Below are 26,060 nucleotides of genomic sequence, written 5' to 3'. Positions count from 1 at the left end.
AAATGAAAATATTTTCATTCTTAAATCTCCATTTGTTTCACACTTTACAAGCATGTCTGCAAGCATGTTTATGCTGCAAAGGTTTTGTTGGCTGAATGGAGGTGTTATGGAAATATTCCAAGCTAGTACTTCCTTGTTCTGTAAAAGGAGAATTGGATAGTTGGTTTTTCAAAACCTGAGTTTGTCCTCTCATCTGGAGAGAAAGAGAGGAGGACGGCACAGGCTGACAACCTTGGCTGTGCTGATCCTATTAGACGTAATCTCCAGACTTTACAAATCCACATCTTGGGTTCATGTGAAACTCCTAAGGTTGTGACTCCCTGTCCCCCCAGCCCCCATCCTTTTCTGCCTTATAGTTCCAAACTGTTTGGATAATGCCCAATTAAATTAAGACCTATTTATTTACTTACTGTATTAGTCCTGATTCAGTAGATGGGATTATAGTTACTTAATCTTAAATATTTGATGTCTGTACAACAGAATTTCTGCTTGGCTCACCAGTTTAAAAGCCACTAAATCTGATTGTAAAATCACATTACCATACACAGTACATTCATAACAAGGTGTTTCCACTTAAATTGCTGCACATAACTGACACATAAAAAAGTCAGATATTTGAGAAGATATTTCAAGCTTAACAATGCAAACCAAGACATTACTTGTATTCCACACATGTCTTTATTTGAAGTTTTCTCAGTGTAGCCACCATGTGTGTTTTAAGCGTTTATGAGCATTGCTTTTATTGTAATGATTTTGAAATTACAGTTTGTGCAAATCTGCAAACGTCTCCGCAAATGTGTCAGACACAACAGTTTTTATTACAACTATAATGTCAAAACTTGTAAAGATCACCTTTTGTAGTAACACCGACAGAAAAAAAGACTACATTTCATTAGTTCAACACCATATACAAAAGAAAAATCACCATGAAACCAAAAGGAAAGTGGAAATACGCAGACAGGATTGGTTTAATAAGTCTTGGTTATTTTAATGAACCGCAAAACAATTTTAGAGATTGAACATTTAAATTTTTTGATAAACAGAGAAAAATATAATATATTATATGACAATTACAAATTTCGAAATATATCAGGGCCTGTAGCTTTATGAAGGAGTTATGAAAAGAAATCAACTGTGGCAGTGGATCAGGAAAATGTACTTTTCTAGATTTCTTGTCTAAACGGGGATGAGGGGGAGGGAGCGGATAGGGCACTCAGCACATGATTTCAAATAGTATTATTTTGTTTTTATGGAAAGTTGGAAACGATTACCCACCGAGTAATCAGCTGACATGGAAACCTTTAATGTATATTCTTAAATAGATGCAGACTGGTTGTGGTAAAGATATAACACCCTGGTGAAGATAATGCCTTTTCGTTCTTATAAGAAAAATGAATACTTTGCAGGCATTTTTACGTTTTGACTGTATCCCAGACGTGTTTTTTCCCCCAGGAAGTGGTGATATTCATTCCTCTCTTCTCTCTTCTTCTTCTTCCCGACTTTGTGAACACACACGCCCTCTCTGGCTGCTCACATGACGGAACACTTCTCTTCTGCTTTGGTCTTCAGCTCGGTGACCGTCGCCGAGGCCTTCTCCTTCAGCTGGTCCATGTCCATGTTCTGCAAGTTTTGAATTTGACCCAGGAGGGAGTCTTTGCCTTCCTCCTCTGTAGCGTCCTCATCCACCATCTTGAGCAGCTCCTCGGGCACGTCCACGTCATCCCCGGCCATCTCGATCATGTTCTCATCCTGCTCGCTCTGCACAGTGACAACATCAGAACAGAGAGCACGGTCAGAATCCAGGAACATCGGTGCGTTAAGGTGAAAGTTGATTTATAAAGCGAGCTGGATAATGATCACTGCATTTCTACATTTTATGTTGAATTCTTACAAAGAGAATTGAACAGGCTTTTTAAAGATCTACCTTTTACCCCTTTATTTTCAAATTAGGCACATTTTTCTGGGTTTGAAATCAAATTGTAAACAAGCAAAGTTAAAAACAAGGCAGAAGACAAATAGATAGACTCTGATATCTGTCTTAATCCACGTTCAAGTAACTGCACTCGAGGATATTCCGGCTGGCTGTGTTTTTATCAAGCAGGCATGAGTCTCATCTGATGTTATTATCCACACTGCCACACTTCATGTGTCACTGCATCAGAAAAGATGTTAAATTTAAAGCCTTTTTTTTTCAACAAATAAAATCTAATCACTTAATATCTGGAATAGTCATGCAGTAGGCACTGTGCTGTGACTACAGGTACTTTAAAGTTCAATCTGAGGGATTATCGCAGACCTGCTTTATCCTTTCCTATTAGAATCTAAAGATATCCTCTATAGCCTTGCACGAGACCTCATTCCTATTTCTTACCACACCAATGTTTTTATTCATATTGTCTGCTTCACATAATTCAAAGAATGTTTTTGCTTTTTTCTTGTTGCTGAAAAATCTATTTCAAATGCTAATCTCCAGTAAAAACACTTTGACCTTTGTTCCCTTTAAGAGTGATGAGCGATGTAGCCATCATTCTCCAAGCATAATTACATTTGCACGTACTTCTTTCAGCCATTATCCTTATCATAATTATGTGGTTTCAATTTAGAAGAGAAACAGTGCTAAGAAATCCATTTGCCGTTTGAAACACAAACACAAACAATGACATGCCTGCTGCAAGAGATTGTTAGAAACACCTGCGGTAGCCAAGGTCATCACTTCATTTCTTCATTTAGATAAATAACAATCACGATGTTAGAAAACCTGTAACAGAAACTTATTTTGCCATTTCCACCAAAGAACACATAGTTAATCACATGTTTATCAAATTAAAGGTCCCTCTTTTGGTCTTTAGCTCTAAATGGTGTTAAAAAAATCTACCATACCTTGTTTTCTCCTTCCATTACAGTTTCTTTTTCTTTTCAGAGTCCTTGGAAATCCTGGAATAGCTCACTTTGAACACTCTAAAGTAGATGCTGCTGTTTCTTAAAGCCAGATCACTCTGAATAACTTTGGTGCTTCCTGATGAGCCTGGGACATCTGTTCAGTGGCAATTGGCTTTGTCCGACTCAAGGCGCAGTGCGCAACACATAGGCTAACATCTCCGGGACACTGGCTGAATCTTTTTCCACTAATCTACTGGCATGACTTCTACCTCCTGTTGTCCAGGCTGGAGTTGTCAAGCACTACTATTAGAGTAAGATAGCCTAAACTAACCATGAAGTAGCTATTTCTACCTACAGACAGGGCACTTAGCTCAGCCATCTAATTTTCTTTATAAAGCTTAATAAAGGGTTGTCAATTATTATTACCTGCCCTAATCTTTAAAAAAATCCCTCATACATACCTGTAATCTAATTAAAAAATTACATTTAAACAATTTAAAACACATTTATTGTAAGCAGATACAGTATAAGCATGTTTTAATGTTTTTTAAACCAAAACCACCAGGGTCTATTAGGTATATTAATATATTTATATTTGCAATTTTAATTGTACTTACCTCTGTTTATAGCTAGCTTCTATGAAAATATATTGAATGTTAATATGTTTATAAAATGCTTGCAAAAGTGAACTCTTGTATTGAAAGTGCATCTATTAACTCAAGTAAACCAATAGCTGTAATTTGCTATATTAGTAGACAATGGTGTAAATCACCAAAAAGCAATAAAAATCATTCAGATTTCATGGAACCTGACACAGCCTTAATTAATATAATGAATCTGTATCAAATTTGAGTAAGTCCCCAAAGTAAAAGTAAAAAAATGTGGGTATACTTACCTTTGGGAGTCTGTATTTATCTCTGAGGCACACCCTCAGTGTTGCCCTCTCTGCCTTCTTATGCAAGAAATCTGCATCTCTCTCCATCCTTCCGGGACAAAAAAATGTTATTAGTAAACTATCCTTCAGTGTTGGCCATTAGTCATAATTAAAAGTTTTCCCGAACCACGAATGTGCAAGAAATCTGGTTTACTTTTAGATTTTCTTTTAAATTCTGACATAACTACAGAAAAAAAAATCTTTAAAATATTTTATTCTGCTTTTTATTGTTTGGTGTTCATCAATGCTCAGTGCCTTTAACATCCTCCAGTTAATTTCAGTTTTATGTACTAACATGGTTCATTCCACCTACAGGCTCTCAGTATGTAGTTTAATATATAAAAAATAACATTTTACTTACTGCTAGTTTACCTATTAGCTGTTTTTGGAACGCTCATGCTGTATGTAATAGCAGCTTTAATAAAGTTACGTTTAGTAGACATATGTGGTATAGCTGTTCTTTTTTAATATTTAACATGTAATTTTTTTTCTTATTTTGCAGCTTTTAAAAAATATGTAAAATGTGTAAAATTAATATTTCTTATAATAAAAATTATACAATATTTCTTAATGTATGCTGCCCAAGTTTAACACTTATAACTTTAAAAGATGAAGTACATGCTGAGACTGCTGCTCAGCAAGAACATTTGCATATTTAATATAAAAATTATTACACTGTAACATTATAAACAACATTTAAACTTTTTTCTGAATGATGATACTTTGATCTTTGAATCATGATTTTCAGATTATCAGTGATAAGTTAAAAAAAGTTAAAAACGTGATGATCGTGATTGCCAGACTCTGCATATTCCTGCATTTTTGAGACAAAGCTTGTGTACTTTCCCTCAGCCAATTAAAGATGGGATTATTGGGCTAGACTGAGTCAAGCAGGTTTGAAATCCAGCCAAGACACCACAATATAAACTATAGTGAAAAAAACCAAGGTGGTTAAGGTTAAGATTTCCAACAAACTCCCATTTATTGAAATTTTATTCACAGCAGTACAAGTTACAGATGGCCTATTTTTGCTTTGAAGAGGTGCTTTTTATCTTTCGTTTTCTTTCTTTAACAAATTCTGTTTGTGTGTGAATCATCATTTTGGAGAATTTGATCAATGGTAGGATTGTGCAGTTAATACAGATGTAGACATTTTCTGATGCCTTTCAAAATTAAACGGATTTAAGTACCCAAACATGGGAGTAGAGAGGCAGGATTAAACTTGTTATATAATACAGGCTGCATGGATCTGCTTCATGCTGCAGAATCTGTGCATTTAAAAAAAAAAAACTAATTGAATTTAATTATTTGTAAACTCACATTATGCCATTATTTCAATATTTAATGTAGCAAAATTATTAATGTTACTTTATTTTTAAAGACAAGTAAGAAAGTGAAAAGAAAAAAAGTGAGAAAATGCTCTTCACGCGGTAGGTTTTGCTTGATTATTTGTTTAAATTCAAAATTTGAATAAGTCACTCAAAATGTCAGCAATAACTGTTCTCGATGCAGAATCAGATGACAGATTATAGAAGATCACTGAGCTGGGTCCATTATGACATATAGCCCTGACAGATTATATTGTAGAACAATATGAATTTAAAAAAAAAAAGATTAAATGTTACAGCATTTTTACTGTGGTGGTATGATTTCTGTGACCTTCAATGACAGATCCACTGCTCAGAAACACACCTTGCTTATTGTAAATTCAAAAGAAATAATATCCACATTGGCATCGTCAAGGTCAGATTGCACAGTCAGCAGCCATACTGTTTTTGGTGGGCCTGTGACAGCCGTTAAGAAAAAAACAGGGGGTACCCTCCATGTTGCTACTTACTTTTCCTCCACCAACTGTTTTTGGTACTCTTCATACTCCTCGCGTGTCATCCCTGCGGCTTTGGCAGGATCTGAGGGGGTGGCCTCCTCTTCTTTGTCACCTCCACCGCCAAGACCCATTCCTGACAGGGGGTTCCCAATCATGCTCTTGATCAAGAAAGCCATCTTCAGTTCTGGGACTCTTTACCCTTTACGGCTACGAGGAATTTTGAGCTGATGAATATGATCCTGCTCCCCTTCGCTTCAGCTTCCTATAGCTGTCAAATCCAGTGGTAGCTCTCTAGCTAACCTGCTGCTTGTCTATGGACCCAAGGACACACTGGCAACAAGCAACAGAAACATACACAACACACACACACACACTCATGCACACACTTAAACGCACACACGTTTTGCCTCGTCCATAATCTGGATTTAATCCTTCCTGCTTCACTATACTAAGAGGCAGATGGCCTGTTTTCTCTCTATTTTTAAATCATGCGGGACTTTCTGGATGTTTTTCGAATAACTCTGACACTGCGGGGATTCTTTGGCAACAGTTGGAGACGCGCTCGTGTCAAAAATCATTTTGGAGTGGGGCGTCTTCAGTTTATCACCACACATATGTGGCTTCCACCCACTGCTGCTTAATCATATTAGTAAAGTACGGGTTGGCCCGTGTGCAGCTCATACTGCCAAGAGCAGAGTAGCAGGGTGGAGAGAGAGGAGCAGGATTAGAGTCTTGTTTATCCCTGTGAAGCCATCCCTCAAGCAGTGCTATTGTTCCGTGGGAGGATGATTGACAGGAAGGGTGGGGACCTTTCATTTCATTTCACTATCACGCAATCAAAATTCAAGTTTGGCGAGGAACCTGTACACGAATGATTGCACGCTGAACATTTTAGGAAAGCTGCTCTGCTGATTTAATAACTCGGTGGTGCTCATACTACCAAAGAGAGTACAGTGCAGATTGTAAGAGTTTATTTTTTTGTTTTTAATTTCATTAATACAATCAAACAACATCATAGAGAACTCCTGCACAACATTTAAACCACCTGCCTGATTGTGGAGGCCTCATTCATGTTGGATTCAAAGCAGCTCTCAGCCATAGGAGGATGGATATGAGACCTGTCATGGTGGCCTGTGATGTCTGGCACCAGAGGATCCGTACAGTTCTTTGAGTTGTAGTTTTGAGCCTTGAGTACTCCTCCAGTCTGCGTATCGAGGTATCCTTGGGCAAGATGCTGCACCTGGAGATGAACCTGCATTCATCAGAGTCTGAATATGGAAAATAAAACCACTTGTGTGAATGCGTGTATGATTGGGTGAATGAGACTTGTTCTTTGAATGGAATGCTTTTCTACTCAGTTGCAGCAGAGAAGTGCTTTATAAGTACCAGTACCGGTGACGGGATGTACAATCCTGCTGATATATTTTTTCAAAATATATTGAACACCATAAAGGAAAGAAACAGTATGATAAACAAATAAAGAGAAATTATTGCTATTTAAAAAATAATGGGGTCATAATTACCCCACTTGTAATCACTTTACCTGCTCAGGAAGCAACCACCATCCCATGTTTATAAAGAGTGTGCTGGTAATGAGCTGGATGTTCCCCCTCATGGTGTCCATCATTTTTGAAAGTGCTTTTAATTTGTTGGACCAGAGAACAGTTTCCTTCTTCACCTTTATTTCATCCTGCATGACCTGCCCAGAGATGGGGGGGTTTCTGTAACTATTCACAGTTGTTTTCAGAAGTTGATGGCAAATATGAGGTTTTTTTCTTCTCGGTTTTTACATTTTTTTAAAACCCAGAGAGGTAAATCTGCTCTTTCTTGCCTCCGAAAGAATTGAATCTTTCACTTTTTATACCAAAATATAAAAATTAATACAATTTGTTTTGGTTTGTTTTTACACAATGTTTTGCTTGTTTTCCAGTTTTGCTCTAGTTAACAAAGTCATCTGGTCAGCTGCCATTCTAGTCTCTGTATTGAAACTAGTCAAATAAATATCCAATTTATGGATGGCCATGAAATTGATCCGAGGCCCACAACAACTACATTTTGTGTCAATACATTTTGCACAACTATATCTAGAGTTTACAAAGAATGGTCTGGAAAGGAGAAAATCTGATGAGTCTCAAGTTGTGCTGCAACATTTGGATGGTAGGGTCAGAATTTGGTGTGAACAACAAAAGCATGGATTTGTCACACCTGTTTCATTTTCTTAGTTGATAGGGGTTGCACCTGATGTGGTCTCTTGCTGCTATAGCGGATCTGCTTCAACGTGTTGTGCATTAAGAGATGCTCTTCTGCATACCTATGAAGGGTTCCGGCTGCTGGTGTCAAAGATGTTTTCTTCGCACACTTTGGGCCTCTTAGTCAATGTCATTTAAACACTATAATCTGAGTACTGTATTGTTGCAGACCATGTCCATCCTTTTATGACCACAGTGTACCTATCCCCTGATGAATACTTCCACGAGCACATGATACCATGTCACAAAGTACAGATTATCTTACATTAGTTTATTAAACATGAATGTGAGTTCACTCTACTAAAATGGCCTCTAGACCCCCGATCACAGTCCAATCGAGTCCAGTCGTGGATGTGCAGATGTCTGTTGAATGTTTTAAGCATCTTGTTAAATCTGACATTTAGAATTAAGGAAGTTCTGAAGGCAAATGAGGATTCAACCCAGTATTAGCATGGTTAACCTAATAAAGCGTCCAGGAAGTCTTTTGCAATAGGTGGGAAAATTGTGATAATGAGAAATTAACAGAAAACAAATTATTGAGCATAGATGCACCATGTATGAAGTGTGGAACAATAACCAGGCATGGTGCAGTTATTTGTTTACAGTCGTTTATGTAAATTGTTCAGGTAGAGGATATGTCAGATTCTGACTTGTTTGACTCAACTGAAACAGATAAACAGTCCCAGAAATCCAATGTCTGGGTTTACATTATCAATAGTTCTGCCGTATTTTATACAAAATTGCACATTTCAAAACACAGGTTGTTTCAGGGAATGGGACTGTGGCAGATTTCTCTCTTTTTAAAAAAAAAGAATCTAAGGATCTGACCAACCAGGAATACTGTAAGTAACATGTTGCATCATGTTGGAAATCCAGAAGTGTTACACTGATCAAATTACAAATCTGCAATGAATTAAAAAAACATCTACAGCAAAACCAATTTTTTAAGTAAAATAACTTACACTGAAAATAATCAAACCCCATCAAAAAAAAAAAAAAAAAAAAAATGGAAATGGACATTCCCTCATGTATACACTTTGGCTTTATGAAAGTAGGTCATCAAAAGAACTTCTTAGCTGCTGCTTCTTGTTGACTTCTGCAAAAGAAATAAAGAAAAGGATGCAAAAAAATTAGAGGAGTGGTTAGATTTCCAGGCAGATGCAACCCAAATTACAACCTGATATCTTACTTGTACATGACGTAGCAGAAGAATAGGACTGACTGGACCACGACAAAGATTGCAAAATGAACAGTGGATAAGCAGGAAGGCATGGGAGGCAACTCGGGACACTTCAGGACCTTGTCAGCTGGATTCTAAACAACACAATGCAGATCAGCGAGTTCAGTCAACACTTTTTTTGTTGTAAAACAGATCAGAAGAGTTCAGACTCCGATCCATACCTGAGCATTACGCTGAACCAGGTGCTCCACGTCCCTTTTGACGGTGTGCAGATGTTCCTTGATGTCGCTGAAATGTTGCATGGTCTCGTATGTCCCCATAGCGGCTTGATTACCCTGATTCTGGACAGAGCCAATCTGTCTCAGCGACTCGTGAAAGGAGCTTCTGCAGAAGGACAGAGACATCATGCTTACTGACTGGACATTAACATTAAAGAAGCCTCAAAAGGACTGAAATAAATCACTGCTGATTGAATTCATGTGGGGAAACATGCTGAACAGTAAACATGCTGTGAGGTGCTGCTTATTTAAAGTCATATAAATTGTCTAAAAATTAATCTTTTAATCCCTATTCACTGGAGGCTACATATTCTCAAACTTTGAAAAAACAGAAAATTGCCATCTGATAAAAGAGGTCATGATTGCTAAATTAATCCCTTATAAAAACATGTTCTTACAACAGATTACAAGTACAGAGGGATAAGAAATGGCTCAGAAACAGGGGGACACCATGTGGATTATGCATCTATGAGAGGGACGGCTAACATGCTGAAGACAAAATTAAAAAATTGTCTGAAAATGTAACAAAGCATCTGATAGCTGGTCCCCATTAATGTGGATGTGCGTGAAATTGAGAGCCTTTCTAACTGTAATTGATCACCCGTGGAGGCATTTTACCGTCTCAATCTTTAAATTGCTCATTTATATCTGGTAGAAACACTCTTCTATAACTCCTGTGCACCACTAACTGAACAGTCAGGGTCAAAAGAACATATGCTGACCAGTTCAGACTGGTTTATCCTGGTCACTTCATCATCTGTCTGGAAGATTTGTGTCAAGCTGCCATTCACCCTTGATTTATCAATGGAAATTAGTACAAATCATTTCTCACATTCACCCCGTCAGATAGCAGAATAAACCAGTCTGAGGTGCTAGTGCTGAGGCCCACCAAGGACTGAATGTGAAATCTGTAAATCTGCATCTTCACTTTCAGATTAATCACTAAAGGAAGACTACATTGAATGCAAAGCATTCCCAGAAGAGAAGAAAGACTTTAAGCCAGGATCACATTTCTCAACAAAATGTAATTTCTAAAAGTTGATTACTTACAGGGAGGAAGCAACTAGTTTCCCCTCTATCATCTTAAACACGTCTAAGGCGATTATGAAGGGGAAAAAAGACAAATGAGCAGAATTCCACTAGTGTAAGCAAGACAGCCCTGAGGGAGATTGTGACAAGAAATCAAAAGGATGGGACACTGTATTTTGCTTGTATATGACAGATGTATTTAAAGACTACTAAGCTGATAAGGGCAGAACGGTGCTAAGAAGGGGCCTTTTCTTGCTCGGCCACATGGTCGAGGTCTGAAACAAGGACGACATACAAACAAAATCTAATTTGTTTCACGGACATGTGGGGGGGGGGGGGGGGGGGGGGGGGGAATCTCCCTTGAGGAAGTAAGTGAGCATTTATTAAACCCTACGTCTAATCTTCGTCTACTCCAAGTGACCCATTTATCAGCAAAGAGCCCTCTATGTAGGTTTAGAGCGAGACTAAGTCCTATCATAAACTCTGTGTTTAAGACAGGTCAGGATAAACTGAGCACTTAATCTATAAAGTAATACAGATCAGTTGCTCACATTAGCACATTAGCAGAAGCTGCTGAAGCCTTTTGCCAGCAAACTTATTTACTGTGCCAATCAGCTTACTCCTGTGTAGCACCCTTAATATTCAATTATTACATCTTCCCACTCACTGCAGGATTAAAAAAAAGAAGAAGCAAAAAACAAAAACTGAGAGTGCTTGGGTAGATTTAGCAAACGAGTAACCAAGAGTCGAGTGCCACGGGAATTATGGGTCAACAATATGATAAAGAAAATCATGTATGCAGTCATCTGAGAATGAATGTCCTGTTGGATTTAGGGCATATAAACAGCTTGCTTTTTTGTGATACATGAGAGATTAATGTTACATAAACTACAATCTTTAATATCTTGTCATTCTGATTAAATCTTTATGCAGATGGTGTGTTAAAATTAACACAAGACAAATATGCATTAATAAAAATAAATAAATCCAGTTTCTTTGTTCGTGCAGCTCGATTTTAAAAACGCCCAGATTGAATCAAACTTGTCAATCAAGTTTTCCTGAAAGGAAAATAAATATTTGTGCTAAATGGCTGACAAAAGAGTGAGTAAGACTACGTAGCTGTTTCATAAGTCAGTCATAACGACTCACTCATCAAGCAGCAGACATACACTCAACAAAAATATAAACGCAACACCTTTGTTACTGCTCCCATTCCCCATGGGATGGACGTAGAGACCTAAAATTCATTCCAGATACACAATATAACCATCCCTCCCAAACAGTGGTCACAAATCAGTCCAAATGTGTGGTAGTGGGCACATCTGCTATATTGAGATAATCCACCCCACCTCGCAGGTGTGCCACATCAGGATGCTGATCTGACATCATGAGTAGTGCACAGGTGTACCTCAGACTGCCCACAACAAAAGGCCACCCTGGAATGTGCAGTTTTTTGCGCTATTGGGGGTCTGGAGACCCAGAACCGGTCAGTATCTGGTGTGACCACCATTTGCCTCATGCAGTGCAACACATCGTCGCATGGAGTCTATCAGATTGTCAATTGTGGCCTGTGGAATGTTGGTCCACTCCACTTCAATGGCTGTGCGAGGTTGTTGGATATTCGTGGGAACTGGTACACGCTGTCGTATACGCCGGTCAAGCACATCCCGAACATGCTCAATGGGTGACATGTCCGGTGAGTATGCTGGCCATGCAAGAACTGGGACATTCTCAGCTGCCATCTGCCCTGAACAATGTGAACCATGATTCATCCGTGAAGCGCACACCTCTCCAACGTGCCAGACGCCATCGAATGTGAGCATTTGCCCACACAAGTCTGTTACGGCGACGAGCTGGAGTCAGGTCAAGACCCCGATGAGGACGACGGGCATGCAGTTGAGCGTCCCTGAGATGGTTTCTGACAGTTTGTGCAGAAATTGTTTGGTTGTGCAAACCAATTGTTCCAGCAGCTGTCTGGGTGGCTGGTCTCAGACGATCTTGGAGGTGAACCTGCTGGATGTGGAGGTCCTGGGCTGGTGTGGTTACACGAGGTCTGCGGTTGTGAGGCCGGTTGGATGTGCTGCCATATTCTCTGAAACGCCTGTGGAGACGGCTTATGGTTGAGAAATGAACATTCAATGCACGGGCGACAGATCTGGTTGACATTCCTGCTGTCAGCATGCCAATTGCACGCTCCCTCATTGCTTGTGGCATCTGTGGCATTTTGCTGTGAGACAAAACTGCACATTCCAGGGTGGCCTTTTGTTGTGGGCAGTCTGAGGTACACCTGTGCACTACTCATGATGTCAGATCAGCATCCTGATGTGGCACACCTGTGAGGTGGGATGGATTATCTCAGTATAGCAGATGTGCCCACTACCACACATTTGGACTGATTTGTGACCACTGTTTGGGAGGGATGGTTATATTGTGTATCTGGAATGAATTTTAGGTCTCTACGTCCATCCCATGGGGAATGGGAGCAGTAACAAAGGTGTTGCGTTTATATTTTTGTTGAGTGTATTTAAAAATGCTGGCATGCCCACAATGACATAGTCCATAAAGAGCTTATGGTAAACAATACATAAGCAAAGATATGTTATTGACCTAATATAACATTGAACCTACACACCAAATCAGACTCACTTATTCTAAGTAGCAGAATCAATCATTCTCTGCGAAAAATGAAATCAGCACAGGTGACTATTTTTATGGTTTTAAAAGAAGCACATTAGAGCTGGATATCAGTGTGCACTTTGAGCTGTAATTGTGGTATGACAGAATTCCTAATCAGCCACCTTTTGGGTTTCTCTGCTTCCTGATCAGCTGTCAAAAAGTCTGTCCAAACGACTGCAACACTATCCCGCTCATGCGGTATTTCTCTATCATGCAACGGATTCATTGCAAATGAGTTTTTTTTTATTAGGTAATTGGTATTAGGTATTTGGGCACTCTTGTCTCTGTGCCAAAACCCAGTTTACACTGGCGCAATGCATCAGTAAATCTGGGCCTAGAAATCGAGCGTTACCAACTGTGGAGGAAGCCGTTACAGCCGCTGGATTATCAGGACAGCAGACACCTGTGATGTCGCAGCCAGCCTCTCCTAAGATTAAATGTGATGTGATGGATTTAAGCGGCAGGATTTCCCTTGTTTTTCTGGAGTATCACGGATGTGTCTTTATGTTGTTTTTTTGAAAAAACAGCTATTTTTTAAGAATAACTGATTGTCAACAACAAACACTGTTGTTACTTACTTCAACTCGTTCAGGCTTTTGAGAACCTCCTGCTGCGTGGCTACGATGGAGCCCAGCTGCTGACCAGCAGAATCCAGCTAAGAGAGAAATGAAGCACAATGGTCTCAAAGTTCATACTGTTACAGCTGTCATATAAAGGGTTTCCTATGTTTTGATAAGTGCTCAGATGAAAAGTTTAATAAGGTAGGAGTTCATAGAAAGACAGTCCAAAGTCCCGACACACATTTTTAAAATGTAAAAAGAAACAAAAAAAAGAAGAAGAAAGAAACATGCTTCTCCATTCGTAACAAAATCTAAAAATCTATCTTGCAGCTTTACAGCGAACACCTTTAGCTTGCGTAAGTTTGCTTCTTGATGACATGCCCACCTGTCCTGACTCAGTGTTTGCCCCCTTTTTGGCGACCTCATCCGTGATGACGGAGACGTATCGACGCTGTTCGTCCAGGATCATAGCGAGCTGCCGGTTGAGCTGTTTGATTTCCAGATGGATCCGGTTCTGGCCTTCAAACACCTGACGAATCTCCCGGTCATTCACACTCTCATACAAATCATCGACTGAAAAAAGAGACTGCAGATTAAAACCTAATTATAGAAAAGAAATTTGTAAACTTTTCATGTAGATTTACAAAAGTAATATTTGGACATATTTGTCTTGAATGTATTCTGATTCATATTTTTCAAATAATTTAACTTTTTTTTTTAGGTAACACGTAACAGATTAATATAGAATATAAATAAAAACAAATGTGTATTTTTCATTCATTGTGTAATTTTACACAACTGTTTGGACCATCATGCTTCAGAAAACTAACTTGGTTCTCCTTGGACGTCCGGGTGCTCCTTCTGAAATTCCTCTTTCTTTTTATCGAGCTCTTGCTGGAAGTTCTGAAATTCCTCCTGGTACTTGTCCTTCTCTTCTTTAGGAATCTCAGATTCAACTGGGGGCTTCAATGGGAAAGACAAAAAACCCCTCTGTGAACTCAATAGAGGCTCTGCTTGGGTGTATAGTGCATATGCACGCACACATGCACGTCCACACACACAGACAGACACGCACACACACACAACTACAGAGTGAGTAAAAGACACAACGGATTGGAAACGTATTAGGAGTTCTAGACAAAAAAAAAAAAAATGTAGTTACCGGTTGCTGGCCAGGCTCTGTGAGTCTGAATAGCAAGAAGGATAAAACATCGTGGTCATCTGACGGACAAAAGAAAATTTCAATGAGAAAAATCAAACATCAGAAATAAAATTATTGAATTACCACACTTTAAGACTATAATATAATATCTCAGAAACAACTGCAATAAGGTAATACTATCATGCTATATTAGTAATTAGCAATTACCAATAAGCAGTAAGTCAAATAGTGATACTAGGAACAAGGACTAAAGGTAGCACTAATAGGCAATAATGTTAAGATGGAAACAATTTAACTAGTCAAGACCAGACCAGCAAAACTAGTGACGTCATCATAAGACTGAGGTAATGTTTCAATAATGTTTTAACTACAGAAAATTACTAGACAGTACAAATGAAATTAAGTCTTTAATAGAAGGCAGACCTGAAATATTTCTAGTGCTACTACTGCCACTGCTCATTAATACAAACATCTAATTAGCCAGTTAAATCGCAGCAAGAATTTAGATGTGTAGACATGGTCAAGAGGGCCTGTTTAAGTTCAAACAGAGCATCAGAATGAGGAAAAAAATGTGATTTTTGGCATGGTTGTCGGTCCCACGCAGTCTAATCTGAGTATTTCAGAATCTGCTGATCTGCTGGAATTTTCCAAAAAAAACATCTCTATGTTTTAATGGTCCGAACAAGAGAGAACATCTAGTGAGTTCCAGTTCCAAAAACTGGTGAAATGCCTTGTTAATGTCTGAGGTGAATAGCCAGACTGCTTCAAGTTGATAGGAAGATGACAGTTAACCATTTTTACAACCAAGAAATGCAGAAAAGCATCTCAGAATGCACAAGACATCAAACCTTGAAGCAGATGGGCTACAGCAGCAGAAGACCACACTGCTAAGAAAAGGACTGTACTCAAATGACCTCCACAGTCACTGTTTGGGAAATAGTGGAACAAAAGATTCAAACCGTTTCTGTGCAGCCAACAAATCTGCAGCTGTGGTGTGAAGCTATCACCTCATATGGATGGTTTTGAAGGTAAAAGGAGGAGCTAAGTCAATAAGAGGAAAAATATGCGGCTGATAAAATGCCTGTGAGCGTGGCTCAGTTTAGAAAGTGAGCTAAGAGCGACTGCTGGGTCGAATATGAGTTATTACAGAGAAATCCGTTGCTTACGAAATTTTGATTTTGTAGACAGTAAAGACTTTTAACAGCAAATAGAATAATACCTGCTAAACCACCGGTAGCAGCTGAAATGCCAAAGAAACCGTCAGATGGAATGACCATGTTGTCCACCTTTGTGCAGAACTCGTAGTCCTCTTTGTCCGGAGTGAAACCGTTGTTGATCAAGACCTGAAGAGGAAAAACAGCAAAAACAAAAACACAGCTACATTTTTACTGTCTCAAAAGTGCCATTGTTTTTCTCTTACTTCACATTGTGAATATATACACACTTAATGCTAAAAGGTTCATGTTTTCTCCTACCGTCAGTGTCCTTTTGTAGTATGTTATTTTGGCTCTGACAGGGTAGGGTTTATTGCGGAAGTCTCGTAAACATGTACCGAGGGCCTGCGTGGAGCCATCGCTGCGTGAAAACAAACAAAAAACTATTACTTGCACCTCATAATTACGGTTAAACTTTGAGGAAAACACACTCACGTTTATTAGATAATAACATTCATGCCTGCGTATATACTTTATGGTACAGTAGGCACAGAATTTAAGATTTAAAAAAATGATTTAAAGCTTTCACTCGCCCAAGGGAGATTAGGAAGGAGAGAGGATTATTTACTTTCCAAGCAAATATAATCATATTTCCTAATCTTCTTTAAGTTGGTAAAATTCGAGTTGGTGATGACATCAGAGGAAAGCGCAAGAAATGTTTACTTACTTTTGATGATCATAAACAAGGTTGCCATTGTTTCCCACGACGAGAATAGCTGGGTTATTTTTCTGGAAAGATTCCCAGAAAACAAAGAAAAAAATTAATCCTTTTTGTCATCTAAAGCACAGAAATAGATTTGATGTTTAGGTAATCTTATTTAACTAAGTAAAATTTAAATTTCACATAAACAAAAAGCTCTGGGTTCTTAATTGCTAACATGATTCCTGACTGAGAAATCAAGCTGTTTGTTATAATATAGGCAGAAAGTCTCTCAACCGACTGCTCCCACCACACAATAACAGAAACAAATGTGAATAAAGCTATAGTGCTTTACACTTTACGCTTATTACTCATTAAGGTTTTACCATTATTAAACACTATAGCTGACACCAACCTTTCCGTCATTGTCAAAAGAATCAAAGAAGACTCCAATTCCGTTCCACTGATCAGCAGCTCCGTACACTGGACCCTCAAGGCCTTGTGTGCTGGTGAACCACACGGCCTGTCAGCCATAAAAATAAGTCAGTAAATACAAATAAAAAACAATAAATAGCTCATTTATGTAAAAGAACTTGTTTGGAATCCATGGGATTAGAGCTGAATAAAGAATATCTGATTTAATATTTAAAGGAAATTTGATATATGGGTGATTACATATATACAAACATACACATATATTTGTTTTCTATTGGAAAGCAATTTTTATTTTGATGGTTTGGCAATATTATTTTAAGACAGTGTGATCAGATCAGATCAGAGCCTTTTCTGCGTGCCCAGCTGAGTTGAGTGTCATACATTTATCTGTTCTCTTTTTGATTTCCTCTCTCCTTTTTCTATCTCTACACTGTCACTATCTAATAAAGATTAAAATGCCACTTACTGACTACACAGTGCACCATTTCTCTACTCCAGTTTCTTGTTAACAACTGACCTAAACGGATACAGTGTAAGTTCATTTCATAAGCTATAGTGTCCTTGTCAGAACACTTTGTTCTCGGAGTGCTGGTTTACTTGCGGTTCCTAGAGTATTTAAAAATAGAAGGAAGCGCACTTATTTAAGATTAGCCTTAAAACCTCTGATAAAGCTTAAAGTTTGTGTCAGATGACGATATGGTGTAACAGGCCAAGGTTACTGGGTCTATTGTGATGCATTGTGTGTTTCTTCTTTATTCACCTCTTTTCACTCTTGACGTGTTTACACACAACTCTGTATTTACTCATTAGTCACTATTAATCTCTGATTGTTGGGGTTTTCTTTCAATCTTTCAATATAAAACATCTTGAGATTATTTGTGATTTGGTGCTATATACATGAAACAGCACCTAACTAAACTGCATGAAATACTGCTACATCATTGACAATATAAAAATCTGCAATTTTACATATTTGTAGCATGCAATTGTGTATTTGGGTGAAGTGCTTCATTTAGGCTCCCCAGAGAAGTTTAACCTCTTACAAGGTTAAACTTGTTTTTATGTTTTAGTTTTTCTGTGAAGCACTTTGTGATTTTTGTCTTGAAAGGTGCTATACAAATAAAATTTTACTTTTATTTTACAAGTAAAATCAATATCTTTATGCTTCACATTACACTTGTTAGGCAGTGTTTGTCATACAACCCTATGGGTATGACATACCTGAAACAGGGTGTGTAGGTGAAACAGGTTTTGAAGCAAGTTTCTTAATATCTACTATTAGATTATCCACAAAAGAAATATTGGCCTGTTGTACAGCAACGGGGAGATTTCTTCCATCCACACAGTCAATACTGGCTATGAGGGAAAAATTATTATTCCTCAACTAGTTATTGGATGTTGATGGTAGTTACAGGGAAAATGATTGCTAAAGTCCCAGTCACACAGACCTATGGACTGGTCAGTGACCCCCTGGCAACCCTTGTTGCTAAGTGAAAATGTGTATTGCACAAGCAGTAAGATAAACCCTCATTGTGACTGCTTTGGTTGCTACCATATTGCTACAGTCTTTGTTTCAATGGAAGTTGCGGTCTTGTCTACAAACACTGCCCAGCTGCTCTCTGAGCAGTAGTGAAACTGTGAAAAGTGGAAATGGAGAAGGTTTGCCTTCAAAGTAAAAGATGTGCCTTTTGAAAAATGCTGGCTGCAGCACTGAGCCAAAACTTTATTTTGAAGGTGAACCTTTTTCATTTCTAATTTGCATTGGACCTTTTGACATTTTACTATCACTCAGCTAGAAGTTAGCAAGTAACTGCAGACAAACGTGAAAAACTACTATTTTGGTGCAGAAGATCTGCAACCAGTTTCCCGAGCAACAGCCATCCACCTCAAGGAGTTACCACCATACGTGGTTGTTAAATGTCCAATATAGAGGAGGGGGTTTAAGCTGAGCTGAGCCAGAAGCAGTGATAATCAGTGTGGGATCACTGAGAGTGTTTTTCCTCAGCCATTCATGTGACTGGTTAAGGTCAGCTAACAAACACACATTTTCTTATCATCTTTGAAAAAAATTGTTTCCTATTGGCTTTAGAAAGATTTCTCTTTATGTTTATGCTCATCATGAGGAAGAGACTGGCACAGGCTAGCTTGGAGTATGCTGGAGTAGACGGTGGAAAATTAAGCTAGACCCTCGCAGCTGCACAATCAGCCCACACTGAGGTTTTTCCCCTTCTTACCAAACCGTCAGCTCCCATTCTTCCTCTTCCAGATACCCTGAATGTCACCTCGGCCTCCCAGTGCTCAAAGTTGACTTTGTTTTTCGTCCAAACAGAACCCCTCTGACTCCTGAGGGATGGCGTAATGCGCACCTGGTCTGCGCTAGGAATGGCATCTAGAACAGAGAGAGGACGCAAAGTGAGTTTACTTACTAATTTATCACAAACTTTCTACTATCACAAATCTGTGGAAAAGAACTCAGTGACACAATAAATGTTGTTTTTTCCCCCACTACTGCTGCAGAGGTGTATTACTGTTATTACACGTCAGCATTATCAAGTTGTACCTACTTGATAAGCTCTTTACTGCCTAGCACCTGATTTGTTTGTACGCTTTTTTCCCCTCTCCAAATGCTACACTGCTTCTACTTTGTACCAGGTCAATAAATAAATAAATAAATAAATGAATAAATATTTTTAGCAGTTTTATATCACAGGAAGTATGGCTTTGGAGCTCTTGTAAGACAAAATGAGCAAAGAAGAGCATCAGCTTGTGCTCTGGGAATGTGTAAAAGGTCATATTTAATATGCATTCAAATGTGACAGTAATCTTTGCAGCTGTTGGGGGACAACAGAAAAAAAGTTTATTCACAATATGTTGGGTGCTCTGTTTTCTCTCTCTTTGCTTCCTGTCAACCTCTACTCACACACTTAATGAAGCCACCAATAAACAGTTCACTGAGGAAATAACCTGCAGAATGCTAATGAAGGTGGTCTTCATGCAGTGTTATTTAGAGAGAATGCAGTGTAAGCTGGTGCAGCTTTCTTGTATCAGCAGGAATACTCACAGTGTGATGCAAGACTCCAAAGGCCTATTTTTGCAAGAGGAAAGTTCAACAATGAGGAGGCCTGTGTCTGCACACTCCCCAGCGCCAGTCAGGACTTCGAACTTAACTCTGACTTATTCAGCTCTGCACTGATTTGAATGAAAATGAGACTGGGAGTCGAGTGCTAAAATCAAAGCATTTCCTAGTGCACTTGTGAATGAACAAAACAAGCCGCTGTCGCCTCTGAACACCCCAGAGCCGAAACAAACCACAAACAGGACATGGCCTCAGCCGTGCTCGTGCCAGCTGGACAAACGGCTGTCGAAGAGATTTGACGAGCAGCGGTTCAGTGATGCTGACAGCTGGACACAAACTTACTTCCAGTGTGGATCCAGAAAGGGATACCGCCGTCACTCTGAGACAGGTGCGGCCCTTTGAAGCTGTATTTGTACTCAAACCGGCGGTGTGGAGCCTCCTCTGTCGTCGAAGCTCCCACGGCGATGTCGGCCACACTGCTGTGAAATATTAGCGTCGTGACAAAAGTTGTTATCAACAAACGAGCGCCGACAGCCGGGCTCTCCGTTATGGGCACCGCCATGTTTCTGTATCACTGCTGACGTAGCGCTGAGTCCGCGAGCATGACGGGATGCCTGTTGGGCCAACAGGGCGTTTTCTCATTGGACGATGTTTGGGTCCTATTTCGTCCCGCCCCTTCCTCTCTGCGCTATCTCAACACAACCAACAAAAGTAAACGACAACATGAATAATCAACGGCGAATATAATAATAATAATAATAATAATAATAATAAAAAAAGCCAAATAATCAGACAACAAATAAATAAACGGAAAAAAGTTACAATAAAGCTTCCAGGAACAGAGGCAGTATACCACAGCAGAAATTCAAATGGCCACATCCTTGCTAGTGATAGGCTGGAATTGGCAATTTTTAAATTATTTATTTATTATTTATTTATTAACCTTTATTTAACCAGGAAGATCCCATTGAGATTAAAAACCTCTTTTTCAAGGGAGACCTGGCCAAGATTAAAAAAAGAGCTGTAATGCAAATTCAATTTAAATTTGACAAAAATGGTGAAATAGCATTTACATGTCAAGGGTGGATTCACTCCGCCAACATGCTTTTGATTAGAATGCCTTTTCATGTGAGATATTTTGAAATTTTACCATGCAGTATATTTGTAATAAATAAATAAATAAACAAAACACTGATTCAAGTCACAGAGGCCTATAAACCGACCAGCAACCGTTAGACAAAAATGTGCGTTCACTGGCTGTTTGGTAAGTTGTTGTTGGCAGTTGCTTTGAAATTCATTGCTACAATCTCATTCTGAAGGTCTAGGGAGTGGTCAGAGCTGGTAGCAAGTACCAGTTGCATCTGTTGCAAATAGTTTGCATGGAAGAAACCACAAACTGCCCAGGTGCCACTTTGGGAATGCACAGGCTTTTTATTTTTTCATTTTTATTTATTTATTATTATTATTATTTTTTTATAGATTAATTCTACTAATGACAGCCCAGGACACTCTTGCAGAAGACTCTCCGAATCTCAAGACTCCGCCTTTCTTGTCAAAAAAGAGGGGTATTTCAATATAACTGATAACGTTGTACTTTAGTAGTAATGTTAACTAAATCGGATCAGCTTATTTATTATTAATACTAACTGTAAGACTAGAAAACTTTATTCTTCTTACATGTTTGGATATTTCACTAAATAAACCTCTACTCACAAACACACAGGTACACACATAGAGAGGCAGAGTCCTGCTGTGTGTAACTGCTGCTGATTGCGGGCAAATAATAAAATCATGTTGCACTGTCTGACCGATGCTTAGGAACTTGACACAATCCACTAAGACTTTGGGGCATAATAGCACATATTTACCCCAGGGCAGCATACTGGGTCAATGTGACCTTAATATGTGCAGTTGTCACTCCATTAGGTCTTGCAGGTGATTATATGAAGAGGATGAACATGATATAAACTATTAAAACATATACCGAGGCCTTGATTTACTTCAAAATTTTCCCCACTTTCCCCCAGTTGCCTCTATGGGTGCTGCACCACTACAAGGGCCCGTTTGGAGCCTTTTTCTTCCTGTGAGTGAGCCACTGAATTATTTGGCTACCTTTGCAAGCAACATGTGAAAAGTTGGTGAAGCAGATGAAAAAAATTCAGATGAGCTAAAGCTTTAATCGTGTTTTTGGAAACAAGGTTAATAGGAGATCAGCTCCTCGAGCAGGTGAAAGACGTGAATATTGTTTTTCAACTCTGTGTCAACACAACAATAAAATCCATTATATGACAGGTATGCACAAGTGTTGCCAAACCAGATCTGTTTTGCATGTCTTTAAATAGCAGAAAACTGTCATGTGGCATGAGGCTGTGGAAAGAAAACTCTATTAGATTGATCTATTATCTACTATAAAATATACTATTAAAATACATCTGTAAAATGCTCTCCCAAACAAAACACACACGAAGGAGAATATATGAGATTGTGAAAATGTCTGGTGCAGGCTCTTACCACTCGTGACATCTTTCCAGTGGATTTGTAAGGGCAGAGAAAATAGAGACATCTGTCCTTTGTCTGAGGAAGTCCTCATTAGAGAGTTAAACCACACTCTTTGTGGGGAAATGCAGGATTTGAATAACAAAGGCGGTGCTAATAGATCCATTTAGAAGTGGACAATAGGAAACCGTGGATTGTTAATGGGTCAGTGAAACTGTGAATAGCCTATTGCATGAGTCAGAACAAATATTTGGCCAGCGAATTATACAATACTGTACTAAATATAATCTTGGAAATGACAGCGAGCCTCTGCCGTTGAGCCACATGAGGTTTGAGGTGGCACTTTTTTGAGGGGCATGTTCTATCCTTGTTTTGACCGCTGGATGTCCTCCTATCATTCTGTGTGTTGTGGAACCAGTGGCCTTAACAGACAAAACAAATACCTGTTGTGTTGTGCATGGGGCCATTTGTTCTTGGGGGATCCGGGCATCTAAAGCATTAAGAGGAAAGGGAGAGTGGCTTGTCAACGGCTGGTGTGAACGATGGCTTAGTTAAATGAAGCCTGTTGCTTCATGGCGTTTATTCATACCGGAAAAGCACAAAGCAATCCATTATCACGTAGACTAAATATCCGCTGAGGTGACAGCATGCTAAGGAAACGTCCCACCGGGCTCTTACTTTTACCACCATGATGCAAATCGCTTCTCTCCTTTGAGGACCAGGGCACTCACTGTTCTTATGATTTTAATTACGATCCAGTGAGCCTGATGCTGACCCGATGCACAAGAGACACAGAAGCTTTGCTTATCACGCCTAGAAGCTTCGAATGTTTTATGATCATTTAAGCCAATAATGCATAGATTTGATCTGCCGCTGTATTATTCGCAGGCTTGGCTCTGTGCATACAGGCCACACACTCACCCCGGACAATGCAGAAAGGGGCTAAACCTTCATTTCAGATTGCTTTGACACAGTCCAGTGTGGTCTGGGCAGAAGAGGGGGCACTTATTGTCCACTAAGGACTTTGCCACATTCATTTGAGGAGCAGCCCTTTCTCATTATTAACAGACACACTAAACGATGGGGCCCAAACAATACAGAACAGATCCCTTTATGCAGACAAGTGCTCAACATTTCAGCAGCCACTGTGTGCCCTCCACCACTCCCGCTCCCTTTTTAGATACCTGCACATGAGTGAAAGATGTGGAGGACACAAAAGATATCCTCAACTTTCCTTTTTCTCCCATTCTGTGAAACAGGCCCATTTTAAAGCCTTTATTTGTGCAAAGCCTCTCATTAACTCCGCTCATGCTGCCTCACTCGGTTTGCCATTGCTTAAGTACCGGGTGTTGTAAAAAAGCTACCAATTAGTCACTCATCAGCTCCAATTAGAGGAGACAAAGCCCGAGTAAAGATAACTCAATGAGAGGGAGAGGTGGAAGGGTGAGGGCTCTCAGTATGTGCATGTGTGATTGTGTGTGTTTTTTTGTGTCTACACGCATAAGTGTGTGTTTGCGTACATGTGTTGAAGCCCGGACCGGCACAACATCGTTTTTAATCAGTGGAGAACTTGTGGCCATTCAGTCTGACCCACCACGGCACAGGTCCATTCACTCTCCAGGCCCCTCAGCGGGCCCTTTTCTCAGGGCCAAGTGTTGTTGTGCTGGGAAGACAGGCCCCCCAGGAGTCCCAGAAAGAGAGCCATTCAATCCTCTCTACCTGTTTGCAGCACATAAAGCACTTAGACCCTGGCCGATCTCTCATCATTGTCTCCTTCACTCTCAATACTTCCTTAAACTTAGGCCTCAACAAGAGCAAGCCCTTTTATAGAGGGGGGAATAGGGGATGTATGTTAAGGGGGTGCCTTTCGCCTCATTAGAATTGAATTTGCACTGTCTTGTAATTACGCTGAAGGGCAACAATGTATTTTTTTTCTTCCATCATAATCTTTGCTGAATGGAAGATTTTTTGGGGCAGTTAATTTGCTGCCCACACTAATGCATTAATTAATGAATTGGGTAGCACTAATTTTCTTTATGCTGCTCCTCTCTGTTTGTTTCCTCCATCTGTTTCCAACAGTCCTGGGCAGCCGCTACTAATAAAATTACCTCATTAGGGCTTTTTAGCAACACAGTAACTCACTCATCCTTTTTGCTACTAAACATTTTCTTTGGGGTTTGTGTGTGTGTGTGTGTGTGTGTGCGCATGTTCCCATTTAGTGCTGCATATTTTTTGTGGACAGTTCTAAATAATGAAGGGGGCAAGCAGAGAGATATAATTGGGAACAAGGGGCCACTTCAGTAAATATTTGAAATCCTTTTAAAGGCCTGTCCTTGTACAGTGGTGATTAATTACTTCCAGAAGAGATATTTGAGAAATTTATTGCCAAGATTTCCCCGTGTTTTTGTCTCTTTCTATACGAGAGGAGCCCAGCTTGTTAAAAAGAATCGCCCAGCACTTCAATATCGGTCCCTCTTTAATCAAATGCAAATCATAACATACAGCGTTGTGGGAAAATGGGCTCATTGTGAAACAAATACACAACGTGTTAACAATGATGTAGTGTCTAATGAGGCTGGCATCCAAAATCCAAAACTTCCAACTATCTGAATGGATTTCGGTTTTGATGTTGTCAAAGAATGAACAAATCTGCGTTTGTCTTTTGGGAACGACATAAATGTTTCTAATAGAAAAGATAACGAATGTGAATATGATTTAAATGAGGGGAAAAAAGTTCTTCCAGGAACAAAATGATCACTCTGACGCCTGCAGGTCAATCTTTGAGAGAGAAGAAAAGGTAATGTCACAGAGTCCCAAAATAAACAAGCATGTACACATTACCCATGCTGAGTGAGCATTCCCACACAGCTTTATTCATCATGGTGTTTTGATTGCGTCTGTGTGGATCCCTGTGAACTACACGCCAAAGTCTAATGAGTTCAGTCAGCACTCTGTGCTGTGCATCATTTAATGGGCTGAACTCAAACAGTACACGCAGTACAGGACTGAGAAATTACTGCCATCTAGTGGATTCATAAGGGAATGCTTGATGTAAAAACACAACTAAGTAGTGTATTGTCCTTTTTTCTGGTTATTCTTTATTAAATAAGGAATGGATAATAATGTCATATAAAATCAGGTTAACTCAACCAAAGAGTGAGTGGCACCACATAATGGTAATATTAGGTGGTAATATGTAAGAGTATGCTATCAAAATCGTTCATAGTGTGTGGATGTGGCTGGGATTATTGTGGATAATGGCAAAAAACAAACAAACACCAAATACCATAAAATAAATAAAACAAACAAACAAACATGCACAGATGAGTCAAGTCAGACGTTTCTTTTCTCTTTTTTTGTTTCCTATATGCCTGATCATCAGACAGAATTGATATTGAAATCCACAAAGATCAGGAAATAAAATTC

General features: G+C 39.3%; 2 protein-coding genes across 3 annotated transcripts; both read right to left on the bottom strand.

The window, feature by feature from the left end:
• Positions 1–1,530: 1,530 nt before the first annotated feature.
• cplx4a (complexin 4a) lies at positions 1,531–5,926 on the bottom strand (the record flags this gene model as incomplete). Its single annotated transcript, XM_080874312.1, has 3 exons — positions 5,652–5,926; positions 3,776–3,863; positions 1,531–1,758 (listed from the first exon to the last, which is right to left on the bottom strand). Exons 1-3 carry the CDS (start codon positions 5,813–5,815, stop codon positions 1,531–1,533), a joined length of 480 nt encoding a protein of 159 aa, XP_080730438.1. The 5' UTR covers positions 5,816–5,926.
• A 2,220-nt stretch (positions 5,927–8,146) lies between these two features.
• On the bottom strand, positions 8,147–20,743 carry lman1 (lectin, mannose-binding, 1). Of its 2 annotated transcripts, XM_080874840.1 has the most exons (13): positions 20,481–20,737; positions 19,297–19,451; positions 17,043–17,150; positions 16,655–16,716; positions 16,249–16,348; positions 15,993–16,116; positions 14,774–14,832; positions 14,442–14,574; positions 13,997–14,184; positions 13,630–13,706; positions 9,290–9,452; positions 9,078–9,202; positions 8,147–8,984 (listed from the first exon to the last, which is right to left on the bottom strand). In XM_080874840.1, exons 1-13 carry the CDS (start codon positions 20,698–20,700, stop codon positions 8,948–8,950), a joined length of 1,551 nt encoding a protein of 516 aa, XP_080730966.1. In that variant the 5' UTR covers positions 20,701–20,737; the 3' UTR covers positions 8,147–8,947. The 2 variants fall into 2 exon arrangements, with proteins under 2 accessions (XP_080730966.1, XP_080730965.1); XM_080874839.1 differs by lacking the exons at positions 8,147–8,984; positions 9,078–9,202; positions 9,290–9,452 and adding an exon at positions 10,732–12,476 and having other exon boundaries at positions 20,481–20,743.
• Positions 20,744–26,060: the final 5,317 nt, after the last annotated feature.

The sequence above is a fragment of the Rhamphochromis sp. 'chilingali' genome, assembly GCF_963969265.1.
Source record: "Rhamphochromis sp. 'chilingali' genome assembly, chromosome: 2".
Taxonomy (NCBI): Eukaryota; Metazoa; Chordata; class Actinopteri; order Cichliformes; family Cichlidae; genus Rhamphochromis; species Rhamphochromis sp. 'chilingali'.
The sequence above is the reverse complement of the archived record's forward strand: the minus strand, read 5'-3'. Positions and strand labels throughout refer to the sequence as shown.

Coding starts and splice junctions, on each gene's coding strand:
- lman1 (XM_080874839.1), bottom strand. CDS start 20,700: ATGGCGGTGCCCATAACGGAGAGCCCGGCTGTCGGCGCTCGTTTGTTG. Junction 17,151..19,296: donor GAATGGGAGCTGACGGTTTG/GTAAGAAGGGGA, acceptor TATGGCTGACAG/GCCGTGTGGTTCACCAGCAC. Junction 16,349..16,654: donor CTTGTTTATGATCATCAAAA/GTAAGTAAACAT, acceptor GTTTTCACGCAG/CGATGGCTCCACGCAGGCCC.